Source organism: Ctenopharyngodon idella, chromosome 21 (genome assembly GCF_019924925.1).
Source record: "Ctenopharyngodon idella isolate HZGC_01 chromosome 21, HZGC01, whole genome shotgun sequence".
In the NCBI taxonomy this organism is placed as follows: Eukaryota; Metazoa; Chordata; class Actinopteri; order Cypriniformes; family Xenocyprididae; genus Ctenopharyngodon; species Ctenopharyngodon idella.
Genome location: NC_067240.1, coordinates 10,520,458 through 10,536,707, shown reverse-complemented (window position 1 = coordinate 10,536,707; position 16,250 = coordinate 10,520,458). Strand labels below are relative to the sequence as shown.

Genomic DNA, 16,250 nt, shown 5'->3' with positions numbered 1-16,250 from the left:
AATTAAGTTTATTTATTTTATCAGGGCTATGCAAATATGTATAAAGTTATAACAGTTTTGGTCATTGTTACATTTTACATCTTTATGCGTTTCATCAAGGCAATTTATAATATATAGTTTTATTTTATATACGGTAACACTTCATTTTAGTGTCCTTGTTACATGTTACATGTAATTACTATAAATTGTGCATAATTCCATGCAACTAAACCACATCCTAATCCAAAACCTTAAGTAAGTACATGTAATTAATTACTATTACTCGGTACGTAAAGGGTTAGTTCACCCAAAAAATGAAAATTCTGTCATCATTTACTCACCCTCATGTTGTTCCAAACCCGTAAGACTTTCGTTCATCTTCGAAAAAGAAGATATTTTAAATGAAATCGGAGAGATTTCTGTCTCTCCACTGACAGCTACGCAACTACCACTTTGACTCTTCAAAACATTCAATTTTAGTCCAAATTCAAAACAATTTGGACTAAAATCACTCAATTCATATTGATTAGTTTTTATCTCATGATCTCTTTATGAACTTTATGAAGCATCAAAGTGGTAGTTGCATGAACTGTCAATGGAGGGACAGAAATCTCTCAGATTTCATTTAAAATACCTTCCTTTATGTTTTGAAGATGAACTAAAGTTTTACGGGTTTGGAACGACATTAGGGTCAGTAATTTTTGGGTGAACTAACCCTTTAAATATACAATTACACAGACACTTTAAAATGAAGTGTAATCTACTATTATAAATCAATTTTGTCTTTTTTTTTCTTTCTTTTTTTTCTGTACCATTTCCTTTAGGATAAGCAGCAGGCTGTACTCTCACAAAAAAAGTGCCTTTTTAGGTTGATTTCTCCACTAATGGTAATTTAATGGGTATCATACAGTATGAGTCATGCAGCCATCATATCATGTGCCATAAAGATGATATGTTCATGTTAGTTGTAGAGTTGATCACCTCCTGGTTTTTCTTCTTCTTGTTTTTTTTTTCTTTTCTTTTTTTTTTTTCTTTCTAAATGATAGACCTCAGCAGCTCTCACTCTTGCGCCTTCACTCTCCTCAGGCCCTTTACAGATTTTCCCCACGTCTGTGGGCAGAAATAGGCGTTTATCTCAACGGGGTGCATGCATTAAGGAGAGCTAAACAGCTTTGACATGCCTGTGTCACTGACTTTCAAACTGCTTTCTGGGGTCGCACTGCATGTGTAAAGTGATTTTTCTTTTTCTTACAAGACCAAATGTATTGTTTGCAATTGTATGTGCATATTTTATAAATGCCGACAGAAGACATTAACAAATGTGTTCCCCCATGCCGATTACTGTAACAGCATGCAGCGCACCACAGTGAGCTTGTGGTGAAAATGAGTGAAAGAATAGGACAAGAATCAAAGAGTTGAAGAGTTAAAACAAAAGATAGATTACAGTAGCAGCATGAGTGGGTTCAAAATAACATTTAATAGACCAAAAAAATAAATAAATAAAATAAAATTTGCTACTGCAAATCATATCAGAAACAGGTGAATTTGGTTCTGTTTTGTACTGGGCAGTGTGAGAGAGTGTCTCTAATGAGAGGTTTTTTTCTCATAATTTAAATAATTGGCTTTTATATAGTCATTATACTATAAGAAAATTAATAAAATATTATCTGTAAAATATTCTGTTTTGTAAAAAAAAAAAAAAAAAATATATATATATATATTTCATAAACACTATTAGAAAACAAATTTGTTTTACTTCTTACTGTTAAAAACAGTAAGACAACCAGTCTAGAAAGCAGCATGAAACAGTAATATCAAAATATGTAAATAAAGTAATATTTATTTATTGCGCATATTTCCTCTTCCAGGGTTTGACTAGAGGAAAGTGTAATGATGTGAAATGAAATGTGTGTATATACACTGTAGAAAAATTGCCAGGAATTTACAGGATTAAAGAGTATTTTTTATTTATTTATTTATTTATTTTTTTTTTTTGCTGGGTCATTTTCTTATGGATTACTGTTAATCAACAGCAAAATGTTGCTGACATCACAGTAAGTTACTGCTCTTGTTTTACTGGGAATTATAAAGTTGTCTTTAACCATGCCACTGTAAGAAATTATATTGTTTAGTACTGTAATAGTTTTGAAGTCATCGTTATGGTGATTAGTGTTCCATTTGATTGGGATCTTGGACCTTGAATAATCATATTCAAATTTCTGTTCTAACCAATTCAGAAGTTTGACAAATGAAACATTTGTTAAAACAATGACAAGCTAGAATTTAAAATAAGCTAATTGGCTGATTTTAAGTTAGTCAAACTATACTATGATTAGCATTATTTCAGCATAAAGATTTACCAATAATTATTTCAAATTAATAATTGTTTGTGGATGGATATTTCACAGTAGTAAAACAGCTGCTGAGATTTATCTTTGAAAGGTGTGACATCATCATGCAACACAAGATTTTTTTATACTCAACATACAAAACACAACAATGGTGACTCAACAAATAATAATAATAAAAAAGATCAATTCTGAACATTACGAAATAAACAACTCAAACTGCTAAAAGTGAACAAAAAATATTTTCAGCAGGACAGATAAAACCATCAAGAATCAAGAAACTCAGCATCTATTCATGCCGCACTGCATGCTGGGTGCCTTCATAGTACATACTATGCACTGTAGAAATACAGCATGATATTGTTTGTTTACAGTAATTTTTTGAGAGTGCAGTTAGATACAAAAGAAGTCCTACTATGGAATAACTGTGAAAGTCATAACCAGGAATGTACTGTAATTTCAAACTAAAAATTTTAACAGTGTATATACAGTATATTATTATTATTATTATCTATTTACTTATTTTTATATATCTTTATATATTTTTTTTGTATGTAAGGTACCAGAATGCCATTCCAATCCAATTTAACCCCTGGAAATTAAACCTGAAAGCACAGTAACACTAGACAGCCCATAATAGAGTGCCTGCTCTTGATTTTTGCTTTTCACTATCTCATTTTTAGAGGACAGCTAATGGACCATACAAATATTCAGTCTCATTCCCCCTGATGGAGTCCTCTGTAGACACTGCCTATTAAAAGGACAACTGTGACTTTTGTCTCTTGTCCTGAGGGAAAGGGGCCATGGTGTTGCTTTTATAGAGCTTTGAGATATTTAAAGCATCATCATGTCTGTTGCGCAAAGCCTGTTAAACATTTAACCCCATCAGACAAGGTCAAACACACAAGCACACACACATGCGCACAGAGTAATCAGGCCACAGTGGGACAAATTACATATTAACAAGGGCTTTAGGTCTATTGTGTTTATGTTTTTTTTCTCAGTGGGTGCTATTAGAGGAGCTAGAAGTATGTGTGAGATGTGAGAGCGTGTGACGGGTGGGAACAGCCATTCACCGTAAAATGCAGCACTGAGGTGGTGTTTCTGTCTTTTTCTTTAAGTTGTCTCTCCCAATGTACTGTAATCTCAACTTGGGGTCCCATCGTGGCCCTCTAGTCTACATCACTATGAATATCATGCTCTTAATTTGTTGCTGTATAAGTCATGTTTAATCAGCATCATTACTGGATTCTAACCATCTATTCCAGTCTTGTAACAAGAAAGCGGATACTTATTGAACAGAGAATGGTATTATGCCATTGAAATACTGTGTTAATCTTCTGAATTGGCTCACAAAATGACACTACGGGTGTTCAAATATGTCCTGTGGTGGTTAAATCGAGCTGTAAAAGATTTTAGATTTTTTTGACAGCCATCACAGTCCAGTCTCTAAGTGAGTGCAGGAATTCCATTGGGAAAAGTCTTCCAGCCAGTTTAGAAGAGAGGATCAGCTGCACTCTTATAATTAGATGTCAACTTTATATTTGGGGTCTAAATAATTATGGATGAAAGTGTGACAAGATCAAAATAAAATCTGAGCACACTAAATTATCACTGGAAAGAAAATCCTCCGAGATTAGGGTTTATGGTCGGGACATTTGCAATTGTGTGTGTAAAATTGCATGTTGGAGATATTTGTGTATGCTTTTTTTCTCTACATGTAAATTGTACAGTGCTATCGCACATGGGTCACACATTTCAGTGACCATGTTACACATATTATATGGTGGGGGGGTGGGGGGATATAGTCAGGGCTGTAAACCAACATAGACAATGAGGAGAAACAATTAGAAGGTCATTTAATGGGTTTTTCAGTTATTTATTTGGTCCCTCCAGTCGTGAATTTTCATTTACAGCCCATAGTAATAAAAATAGCCTAACAATGTGTGATTACAAGCAGCTTATAATTCCTTTTATTTATATTAATATAATTAAAGTGATTGTGGTTAATTATATTCACAGTAACATGATCAGTGTAATATAAAGTGACCTCAAACTGTAATAGCCTTTCAGTAATCAACGGCCATATTATCAAGTCATGCATTATTTATTTATTTATTTATTTGTACAACAGAAAACTCAAATTTAAGATCATATGTTTATCTTTCTCAATGATCACTTGAAATTGGTTTCTCTCAGTCTGCGGGAAACATAAAATGAAAATATAAATAAAAATAATTCCGATATGTGCATGGAAAATGACGTACGCATATTTCAATGCCCATTTTGTGCGTACTCAACATTTATACATCAGGCCCCTGGAGTCTACTGATTACAGAACGCTTTGAGCAGGAACAGGATATCGCTGAGTCTGCTCCACCTAAACATGTAATCCACACCTGTTTTTGTTCTGTATGACACATAGCTTGACAATTTGGCTCAGCCTATTCAGTGCTGATCCTTCCTATACGCAAGGTGCGTAGAAAAAAAACAAAACATATTTTTTTAGTGCTCTCAAATTGATTAATTGTGAGCATGTCACATAAAAGTTTGTAAATATATAATATGTATATGTGTGTATGTGTACACAGACACACACACACACACACACACACACACACACACACACTCACTTACACACACACATCTATCTATCTATCTATCTATCTATCTATCTATCTATCTATCTATCTATCTATATATGCACCAATATATCGGCCAATAAAAGCAAATTTTCACACTATCAGCTATTGGCCAATAATTTAAAAACAGTCAGTAGTCAGGGCCGATATATGCTGTCAATCAGAAGAGCGCAGGAAAATTCACTGAATTTGTGCTTTGTGCAAAGAAAATGCTAAGAAGTAGTAGTGTTATTTAATATTAATATATTTAATATTAATTTGAGTAATGTGTTTGTTTATAACTGATACCAGTTACTCTGAAACAAGTTGATGAAATGCAGAGAATAAAGTTTTTATTTGCATCCTTTCAAAATATAATAATTAAAAATATAATGATTAATTATTAGTTATAATGAAATTATAATTAATTTAAATGAAGTTATAAAAGGCAGAACCCCCAAACTATCGCTATCGGTTTCGGTATCGGCAGATATCACTCTGAATAATTGGTTATCGTATCGGTGGAGAAATTTAGTATCGGTGCATCTCTTATATATATATATATATATATATATATATATTTGACTGCATGTGCAAATATAAATGCAGATTATACTTTAGCAGAGTGATTTTTTTATAATGCTCAATGATTTATATCATCATGCAGTGCGGCAGATAATGACATGCATCTTGACATATGGCTGTATGGCTTCCAAAATAAGCTGTCTGTGCGGAGGAGAAAAAAAGAAAATGCACCAAGAGCGAAAAAGGTATGTATTTTTTAAACAATTTAATTTTTTATTTACTCTTGACAAACCAATAAATTAATTTCGACAAGGGCCCCTTCACAAAGTTTTGCTTAAGGCCCCCAGAAGTGTAGGACCGGCACTGAGGCTATCTGAAACATTTTTCATTGGTGGAGACAAAATATATAACCTGGGTAATTATTGTCTGACATGTAAATGACTATAGATATCAATTACTTGTTTATAGACTTGAGTACGACAACACTCTCGCTCACGTGTCTAGTCATGCTTAATTAAACATCCATTCTTCTTCCACACAGATTACGCACGAGAGACGCGCCGCCACTGCTCCAGTGTGCAGCGTTGCTCTCATCTCAGTGGCCCCCAGGAGCCCGACACGATCTGTGATGAAATCAGTGTAACACAACCAGCTGTTCATATGTCATCTCGAATTTACCCGACATCTGACATGTATGCTCATGTATCATCTCTTACTCAGGCACATCTGGTCACTTCGCAGCGCATCCGAGCAGCAGGGTGAAGGACAGCCGCTGCGCTCCCTCCGCCCTCAATCACCCTCCGCTATTGGCCAGCGCGCACCGGCTTCATTATTCCAGTCTCACGGATGCGCGAGACACTCACTCAGCGCGCGGATGAGAGAGACTCACGCAGAACTTCGGGTTTATCGCTACGGGAGGGACCTGTTACTGAAGCCACGGGAACGCACGTCACATGCATGAGAGCGGCACATGCGAGCGGCTCCCCGGTTTAGTTGGGGACGCAGGAGAGAAGCGCAGTGATGATGGGACGCTTTGGGAAGAAGGGACGATACTCTTGCTTTGGCTTCCTCGCGGTCCTGGTTCTCCTGCTGCCCTATGCGATGGCTAGAGGTAAGAGAACTCAACTGTTTACGAAAGCCTAACGATATACTTTTATAGCCCCGCATTTAGCTGTCCTGGAGAGTTCGTGGACTCTGAAGCATCGTTGTATGAATACATCTGCACTGTGTGATAATGACTGTATATTAGGGTTTTTTAATGCAAGGCACGACTGTTCCAGTTTCAAATAGGCTTTAGAATGAATAATGTGTAATAGATGCTAATTTACGTAAAACTACCTACACGCATGTAAAAGTAATGCGCTTCAGTCTCATCACTGTGCCAAACGCTTGAATAGGCATAAGCGACTGTAAAATCAAGTGCCGAAGCAGAGGGAAATTTGCGCGCGATGCATTTTGTAAATGTATGTAAAAATATTAAATGATATCAGCAGTCTGGAAACCTTCTCATAATTTCGGTTTGAATGAAGCTTGTTTATTGGAGTGCGAATACCAAGCGTGCGTGCCATTAGATGCGCAGCGCAACAGGCATGAAAGGTGCCTTTCCATCTGATTCTGCGCGCTTGTTCTTCACCAGTCCTGTTCTTGATTGAAAAGCGCTTAACACTTTAATTAACAGCTTACATATTATTGCTTAAATTACAAGCTGCTTAAGTGCGTACTTAAGTACGCTGCAGTTTAAATAGTTTTACTGTAAAATATTATAGAACTAAAAAGGCGTTTTGTTACGTTTTATGTTGTTTAGGTCATAGTTATTGCATTATTTTAGTGTCATATGATGTGTTACTTTGATGCTGTTTTATGTGAGTAACACTGTGCGCTGTCTATGTGTTTATTAGATATGTTTCATGAAAAGTATAATTTTACTCATGTGATATTTTAGCTCTATATGGACTGTAAAATATACCATAAGAGCACCAAAATGCCTATAACGTTGTCACTGTATTTTTTAAATGTACCATTTACATTTTAGTCTGAATGAAAATCACATTGGTGTCCTAGCTATAGATTTCCTTTTTAAATGATAAATACTGTTTGGTACTTTTATCGAAGATTAATGTTGCATGTTTTTTGAAGTGAAAGCAGAAGCAAGGCAGCAATTATCTTATGTTAAGAGTCATTGATGCTTAGTGAAGAGGTGGACAGGGCACTGAGACACAGTACAATAACTATCATTAAGATGTTCAACCAGGATTGATTAATTGGATGTTTATAAACAAGTGTCCAATTAGCATTTCATTAATTGCCAGTGTTTTTTTTTTTTTTTTTTTTTTTTTTTTTACCCTTCCGAATAAAGAGATCCTACACGTGGCATCTGAAATTTCAAGTGATACACTTAAAAGAAAGCTGGTGCTATGGATTGGACAATTTGAGGTTGATGGTCTTATCAGTCAGGAGTGCTGTTATTACCTGAGGCACCCCTAAGGGCCACTTCTGAGATCCGTTTTGTGTATCTGTTCATATAGGCTGGCTGAGAAATTGTCTTAGCTGTTTTCTCTCAGGGTTTATTCCTATGAAACTGCAATTATGTAGTTCATACATCATCCATTTATATCCTGGTTTGTTTGATATGCGATAAGATGTGGTGCATTTAAAGTATTAAATCCTAAAGATAAGGCTTTTCAAGTGTTGCAATTTGATCAATGCAGAATGTTCTTTCTCACTGTGTATCTTAAAGTCGTCTGATGTTTGCTATCTGACCTCCTGATTTTATCGTCCCTTATGATAAACTATTTGCAAGTCTATTAGCAAATTAGCCCTCAGGATTTGATCCTCCTTCTTTCCTTAAACTATGGAAATCAGCTTGAACTGGTCTAACATTCATAATTAATGAGTTCTCCTCACCAGCATTGCATAAGATATATCCGTTCCTCTCGGAGATATCGCTTTGTTGGTTCATTGAGGGAATTCATTAATATGCAAATGAAATCGTGTCATTAAAATATCCAATCATCTGTCATGTTCACTTACACGGCCTCAAGCGCTCACATCATCTATTGTTTCACATCCGCGCTCAGAAATGCGTAGTACCTGTCAGAAAGAAGCTGTTATTGAAAACCATAAACAAACCCAAACTATTACAGCGTTTGCCACATTGCCTGTGGTCAGAGCGTTAAATGTCATTTTCCTTTAATGTATTGTGGTTGTTTTTTTTTTTTTAATAAAGTTGATGTGAGACACAGAACGGAAATGTAGCCCTGGGCGGCAATAGATGGAGATGTAACTGTGCCCGATTCAGTGATAGAGGCGCATATGGTAATGAGTTCGAGTAGCTTTTGAAGTCTCCAGAGAGGTTCTCTGATGGCATGAGTTATGAATAAAGGCAGCGTGTACATAAGCAATGTTTAATTTATTGTCCCGTATCATTAGGCAGACTCTCAAAATATGCTTTTTGACATCTGTGCACATATGAAGGTGAACCGTGATTCGAATCTGCAACGTTGATTCTTTTGTTTGCTTTTTGTGTGTCGGTGAGAGTTTGCACATCAACCACATGATTGACTACGAGCAATAGAACATTACCCGGGATATCTGTTAACGTTGATGCATTGCCGTGTCCACAAGTATCTTGTACTGTAACAGCAAGGCATACATTTCCCAGAATGCATCATTGATGTCCCCGGAGAAATGTTCTGAGCCTGTCATGTTGTGAGAGCTTGTCATGAACCTGGTTGGTGGAGAGTATTTATGAGAGCGAGCGAGTGGAAAGGGCCAGGTCTGCTCATCCTCAGGGACTTGGAATGGAGCTGGATCAGAAGATGCTTGTTAGGATGATGGAATCCTCTTGTCGTTTGTCATAGGTGTAAGATGGAACGCCAACCCTTTCCCGGTAGCTTGGGATTTTCAATACAAGGATAAGAAGCTTGTGCCGTGTTTATGCATATGTGTGAACAGGTGTTTGTGTAATTTCCCTCAGAGGTTTGCGATTTGCTGTATAGTCCGTATATGCAGCATTTGCCGGTAAACCCCAACAAAGGTCATGTTTAATCTTTCAAACACTCATAAATTTGTCAAAAGGAGGGAGGATCTTCGTAACCACATACATTTTCAATAACAAGAGGGCAGCGGGGGTAGATCCTGGGGGAGGCTGAGTTTGGAGATTTTGTGTTCGCTTGCATCATTTCCTTGTGAGTGCTTGGGGGTGGCATTAGATGTTTTATTTTTGGTGATGTTTATCCTACACTCTATACTGTCAGACAATGCAGGTGTATTTGAATGTGGGTCCTTAAACAAGTCGTTGTCAGCACAATGGGAGTTTCATCATTTTAGATACAAAGTCCAAAATAAACCCTCACAAAGTGACAAATATGAGTAAAGATTGGCCGTTAAATTTAACCACAACATGGTTTGTCAAATTGTAAAAAAGGTAGTTTGGCTGGCATTGACGTAAGTGATGTGAACACTTAAAATCGAACACATTGAAACTATATAGAAAGCATCTTGTGTTTCTTCTAACAGCTTTTACTTCAGCTGAACATTTTCCATCTGATGTTTATATCGGATGCCTAAAGGTTTTTTTCTTCAGGACTCCATGTGGTGACACATATGTGGAATATTCCTCACATTAATCCACCAAAACGGAAATATGAGGAACAAAGTAATGATGTACTGATAATGATCTTCATGCTTTTAGATCCATTGCAGTTTCAAAGAGAGACAGAGACTTGCTCATCTTAGGTGACACAATGTCCTGCACTGCTTGCAGGGCCGGCGGAAGCGCTGGGCAAACTGGGCAATTGCCCAGGGCGCCAGACCACTAGAGAGCGCCACACCATGACAAGCACGATCAACAATGTCTTCACCGGGAGTTTGATTGACAGGTGATCTAACCAATCATAATGCAGAATCCGCCGTTATGTCAGACAAAGCAGTCAGGGGAGATATACTGCCTTCACGTGAAATATCGGAAATTTGATAATTCCCACTTCTGAAGTCGTGATTACATGCTCATCACATTCAAGTTTCGAAATGAGAGGCCGTTCATGTGCAATTTTTACCTAGGAAACTCGTATTTACAATAATTCCAAGAGCATGTGAAGGCAGCATTAGTAGATTAATGTTGATGGACTTAAACTTGAAAAATGGTGTGTACTGACGTCTTTCTACGGTTGAAACAACATTCCTTCTGATGTTCATTCATGTTTATTTGATGCTATAAATTAACTAGTAGGAAGAGATGATCGGTTCTTGAACTGAGGCACTACAGCAATCTCTCAGTGTCACTGAGAGATTTAAAAATTAAAAAATTTGAAATTTGAGACTTTGTTTCTTATCAAAAAAAAACCCTGCACTGTCTGTCGATGCATTGTCAGTGTCCTCTTTGCTCCACAATATATTTTTCATTCTGTGAGAACATGATGTGTGGCGTGAGAGTGGCATGACTTGTTGGACATAGCAACAGCAACTAAAGGGCGCGGGTCTTTGTGAACGGTCAAATTGAGCACCAAATTGGATTACTCCGAAATAACTGAAGAGTTCGCAGCAGCCAAAGCAAGAAACGTCCTCTTTTAAATGGTGAATCAACTGTAGTAATTCATTACACCTGTCTTAAGTCAACAATAGGGGTCAATATGATAAATTGGCATTTTTTTCTCTTAAAAATTTGAATGTCGGGGGCGGCATATTCCTATTTTGGCCAGAGCGCTGGATTGTCTTCCCCCGGCCCTGACTGTTTGTCACTAATACTGAAGGAAAAACGGCCAAATAATGGCATTATTTAACAACAACAACAACAACAACAAAACATTATGGCTAAATGGTAATTTTGGACCCTGGATACTTACCAATAACACCATTACCCTCTTGGGTTGTGGGAGGCTGATGGGCCAAAATAGCAAATGTCCTGTGAAAGCATAAAACGTGGCCATCTCAAAAACATTACTTTGCCTTGCTGTTTCATTTAGCCATATGGATATTTGTAGAGGTCTGAAAGTATTGCTACTCAGTTTTCCTGGCACCATAGTTCCTTTTCCCAAGTGTCCTTGTTTGCTGTTTCTCCATCTTCATTTGTGTCTCCTCAGAGTGCTTTTGAGAGAGTGCTGAATGAAGAGACTTTGAGATTGCCGTCCTTCCTCCACTGACCCTGGGTTTCACCTCAAACGCATAACTCACACCATTAACCGTGAACTCTTGAGAATGAGTGCTTTCCTTTCTCTTCCTCTGCCCTAACTCTATATACCTTTTCAGCATGCGCACAGACCTCTCCAAGTACTGTAAATGTTCCGGACTATCCTCCGCATAATATTTTCTCCTGAGTGCTCCCTACTTCCTGTTCCTGTAGTGGCCTTTCTATTTTTTATTTTTTCTCCAAATGAAGAAGAACCTTGAACTGTCTGTCAGGAAGGATTAAGTGCAGAACCAATAGACAGTTGGTTAGAGTGTAAAATGACGTTGCAGAAGGAACAAGAAGAGGAAATATGATTTAAAATATCACCCGGTACTTTAAAAACATCTTTTGTGTTCTGCTGCATTCTGACCCAACTAAAATCTTGCTGATTCATGTTTTTACAGTTGGCAATGCAATAATGACAAATTAACAGGCGCTCACACAAACACACGCGCACTGTAATGACTGTTTGATGGATAACATCAACCTCTATGCAGTAATCACACAAATGTAAACTAGTTTAATGTATTCTCCCCTCATTACCCCACTGTGACAGATGTCTGCTATTGGTCATTGTTTTTGAAAAATGATCCGACAAGTCTCTTTGATGTAAATCGATACCGCTCCCAAATATGAATATTTCATGTTTTAATAATCAATTGCAACATTGACAGAGATGTAAGAGGTTGTCTGTAATAAAATATAATGCAATTTAATCTCAGAGGTTGCATTGGCTGCGCTGAGTTCTGATTGGCCCGTGGGTAGGATTGATCACAGTGAGACACGCACTGACATGAGCAAGCAAAACTAGTTGAACGAGATTGTCCCTTTTTTCATTTGTGCATGAATCTTATGTATTGTCTTTGAAATGTGAAACTATATATATATATATATATATATATATGGCATTTTTACTGAAGCTTACAGTGGGTGAACATGGGGTATATCCATTACTTTAATGCTTTAAAAATGCCCTTCCTGACTGACAAGAGCAGTTTAGAGTAGAATGGATTTCCATGCTAGTGCTGGTTAAATGCAGGTTTATATTGGTTAGCTGCTGGTTTTTGCTATTAGATGCTGCTTTTTGCTGGTTAAATGCTGCTTTGCATTTGTAAGGAGCTGGTTGAATGTTGGTTAATTTTGGTTAAATGTTTGTTTATCTGAGGGACCTTGGCAGTCAGAAGCACCGGTAAGAATATTTTTCTCAAACATTTCACACTCTCATGTCAAACATGAATACACCCATAAATACGATTCTACTCATAAGAGTCTGCAAGATGTGGTTATTGTGCACAAGTCCTTGGTATATATGTGCAGTGAATCTGCCCACTGTTCTTGACAGAAAGCCTCCAGGTACTTTAAGTTCTTTGGTTTTCCCAGTGTGCTCTGCATATTTAAGCTCTCATCCACACTAGCTCAGTGATATTGAGGTCCAGCTTTGCCACTCAGGACAAATAAGGCTCATACACAATGTCACATCACAAAAAGAGGCAACAAATTATTAAAAATGTAAAATTTTTAACAGGATAATTGTTCTATTGACTTGTTGAACATGTTTAATATCAGTTACAGTATGTAGATTCTTCAGCACAGTGCAAAACAAACAAACAAACAAAAAAACAATGCTAAATAATGCACAATATTTTGCAGCACAACTACTTATGAACACAACTGTACCATCATGATCTAATATTCGCATATAATCTTGAATTTCATTAAAACTATAGCCGTCTTTTAAGTAATGAATGTGTCACTATATAATATGATTCTATCTTCTTTCTCATTTCATACACATGTTCCTGAGGCCACTCATAGGATGTGTTCTGTGTACCATGACCAATGGAGGAGCACCACGTTCTTATGTGCATGTATTTTTCACTCTCTCTCTCTCTCTCTCTCTCTCTCTCTCTCTCTCTCACTCACACATACACACATACACACACATACACACACACGCACACAGGCCATGTACAGTGAAGGGCTCGCTGCGTCTGCATGTTGATGTATGGTCAGCAGTGTCGGTGTAAAAATCTGCTGGTGCTTCACGCCTCTGTGACTCACTGCCTGTAAAAGAGCCGGAGAGCCGCACAAACCAGGTGTTTTGTGAAAAACACTCACACTCACAGCACAGAGCAAGCCAGAAACAGGCATTTTCTCTCTCACACACTGTTTTTCCTCTCAATGAAAAGTAGTTAATTTTCTTTACAGCCCTTTTAACTTCTGTGTGGGTTTAAAATATCGTCCGCATTAGATTTCGGGTTGCCTCCCACTGTGGAATGGCAAATGTTCCTCGGAAGCGTATTGTCTTCTCTAACTCATTTGAGAATAGTAGGGAAAAAATGCTTTTCTCTCCTTCTTTTTTGGAAATTTGCTCGGACTTCGGCAGCCCATTAAGAAATATCCTCTTATGTTACACTTTTCAGTATAATTGAATGAGCTGTTTGCTGGGCAGGAAATAGACTAGCTGGGAAGTACAATATATTGGTTGTTTTTATTTATTTATTTTAATTTATTACTGCCAGATGATATATTGACATTGGTGACTGGATTTTTAATTCTGCATTCCCCTGTTTTTAGATAGAGGATTACCTTTGCCATCATCTAATGATTTTAAAGTTAATCTTTTAATGTTAAACATTGTTAAATGTAATCTTTAGGGAATCTCACAATAAATATATAAATTTTCATATTGTACATTATAATGTTATGATCAATTTTAGTTTTTGGTGTTGTATTTTATTTAAACAAATTAGTGTACAATTTTATATCGACCATTAGGGCTGGGACAATATATCGATGCATCGCGATTCGTGAATCGATTCTGATATTTTCCAAATGCATCGCAAATCGAAATTCAAATTCTGAGCTTAGTTTTTAACAGCAGATGGCGCTCTAGGCTATTTTTTAACCACATGCTCAGATGCTCATGAAGAAGAGTGCTTGTGCATTCGGCTGAGTCTGAGAATGTATTTGCACCTCAGTATGCTTTTATAACGCGAGATTAATGTAAACAGCCCTCTGCAAACACCCTTGTAATTCGCTTTAACCTTTTCAAATTTTATGAATGATTATTTTATAGAAGGTTCAAGTGGTGTGTGTAAGGAATTGGAAGGAAGCAGAGTACGGCTGTTGCTAAAGTACGCAGTGCCATCTGCTATTGAAAACTAAGCTCAATTAGAGAGAAAATCGCGATACATACGGAAAATATCAGAATCGATCCAGAATCATTTCTCGATTTGCGATTCATCGATGTATTGTCTCAGCCCTATTGACCACTTATTTAAATTAAACATTTAAAAAAAAAAAAATAATGCTTGATTTTTACATTTAATAAAGAACTAAATGTATTGATTTTTAAAAACTAAATTAGAAAATTGACATGACTTTTGTATGTAGATATATATTTTACTAAACTAATTTCTTACTACTGTCTCACTGGCTGCTCGCATTAGATTTTAGCTTTTTTCTGTATAAAACATTACCATAGTTGTCGTTTTGTTCTGTCAAGTGTTTCTGTGCTACATCTAAAAACTGTGCGGTGATCCAATGCTGCATTAAAGTCTGTCCTGTTTTCTGTCAGTTTTGATTTCTGTGTCACTTTTTGTCAAACAACCCTTTATAGGTGTATAGTAAATGTTGTTGTGTTCCCCCAAACACAGTAGTGAAACTGTCAATGAGCCTCAGTAGTTCTGAGACTCCTGAGCTTTAGCACCTTTAGCAGTTAGCGATTAGCACAGCTTCCTACGGTGCAGAGAGTCCCCTGAATGCTGCACACCTAGTGTGTGATTCAACAGGGCTAAGTGGTTGACATCAAATATACTTGTTCCTGCACCTTACTTTCGCTCTATTCCTCTCTGATACTATACGTACACACACTCTTTCTCTCTCTCTCTCTCTCGAGGTCTCACTTTCTTTCCTCCCATCCATCTCTCTACACACATATTATACTTTAATATTCCACTTTCTAAGACTTTCTGTCTTCACATTTCTGTCTTGCCCTTTCTTCACAAATCTCGACTGTTTCTCACACACTTGTGACCTGTGGGAGAGACAATCCTGGCGAATAAAAAAGAAATACTTCATGGTTACACATCGAGACACCGGATGGCTGCAGTATGATAATCTGGCTTTAACAAATGAAAATGACGATGCTGAGACAGTGTGGCTCACTGTGGCCGATGCGCCCGAGGTCAGCGCAGTCTTTTATTTTCCAATTAGCGAAAGAGAGGTGAGACGAAGCCTGCCAGGGTCTCTCTCGTCGAGAAAATGTGCGGGTCCCCGCTATAGCTGTTCCTTCCGCTCTCTCATATAATTCCATTCCGTTCTGCGATTTACATGCAAATGAGAGCAAATTACTATTCATTCAGAAGTGAAATTGGGAATGTGCATGCTAATGCTAAGAGACCACCATCATAATCTTTGTTCCCCGTGTTACCTGACTGCACACGCGTCAACGGGATATGAGTGTTTTCCTGCAATGCCAAGAAATTGAAAACTTTTAAAATGCCACTTTAACTAAAAAAAATGACAATAACATACAATGACAGAAATTATAGGTACAGGATGACATTGGAAGAAAAAAATCCACTCTCTCCACTAATCGTTACCCAC

General features: G+C 37.2%; 1 protein-coding gene across 1 annotated transcript in view; it reads left to right on the top strand.

Moving 5' to 3' along the window:
• Positions 1–6,080: 6,080 nt before the first annotated feature.
• Positions 6,081–16,250, top strand: part of unc5da (unc-5 netrin receptor Da) — a 230,914-nt gene continuing 220,744 nt past the window's right edge. The window contains exon 1 of the mRNA XM_051878075.1: positions 6,081–6,584. Within this exon, the coding sequence (XP_051734035.1) occupies positions 6,494–6,584 (91 nt within the window). The 5' untranslated portion in view covers positions 6,081–6,493. The remainder of the gene's footprint in view (positions 6,585–16,250) is intronic.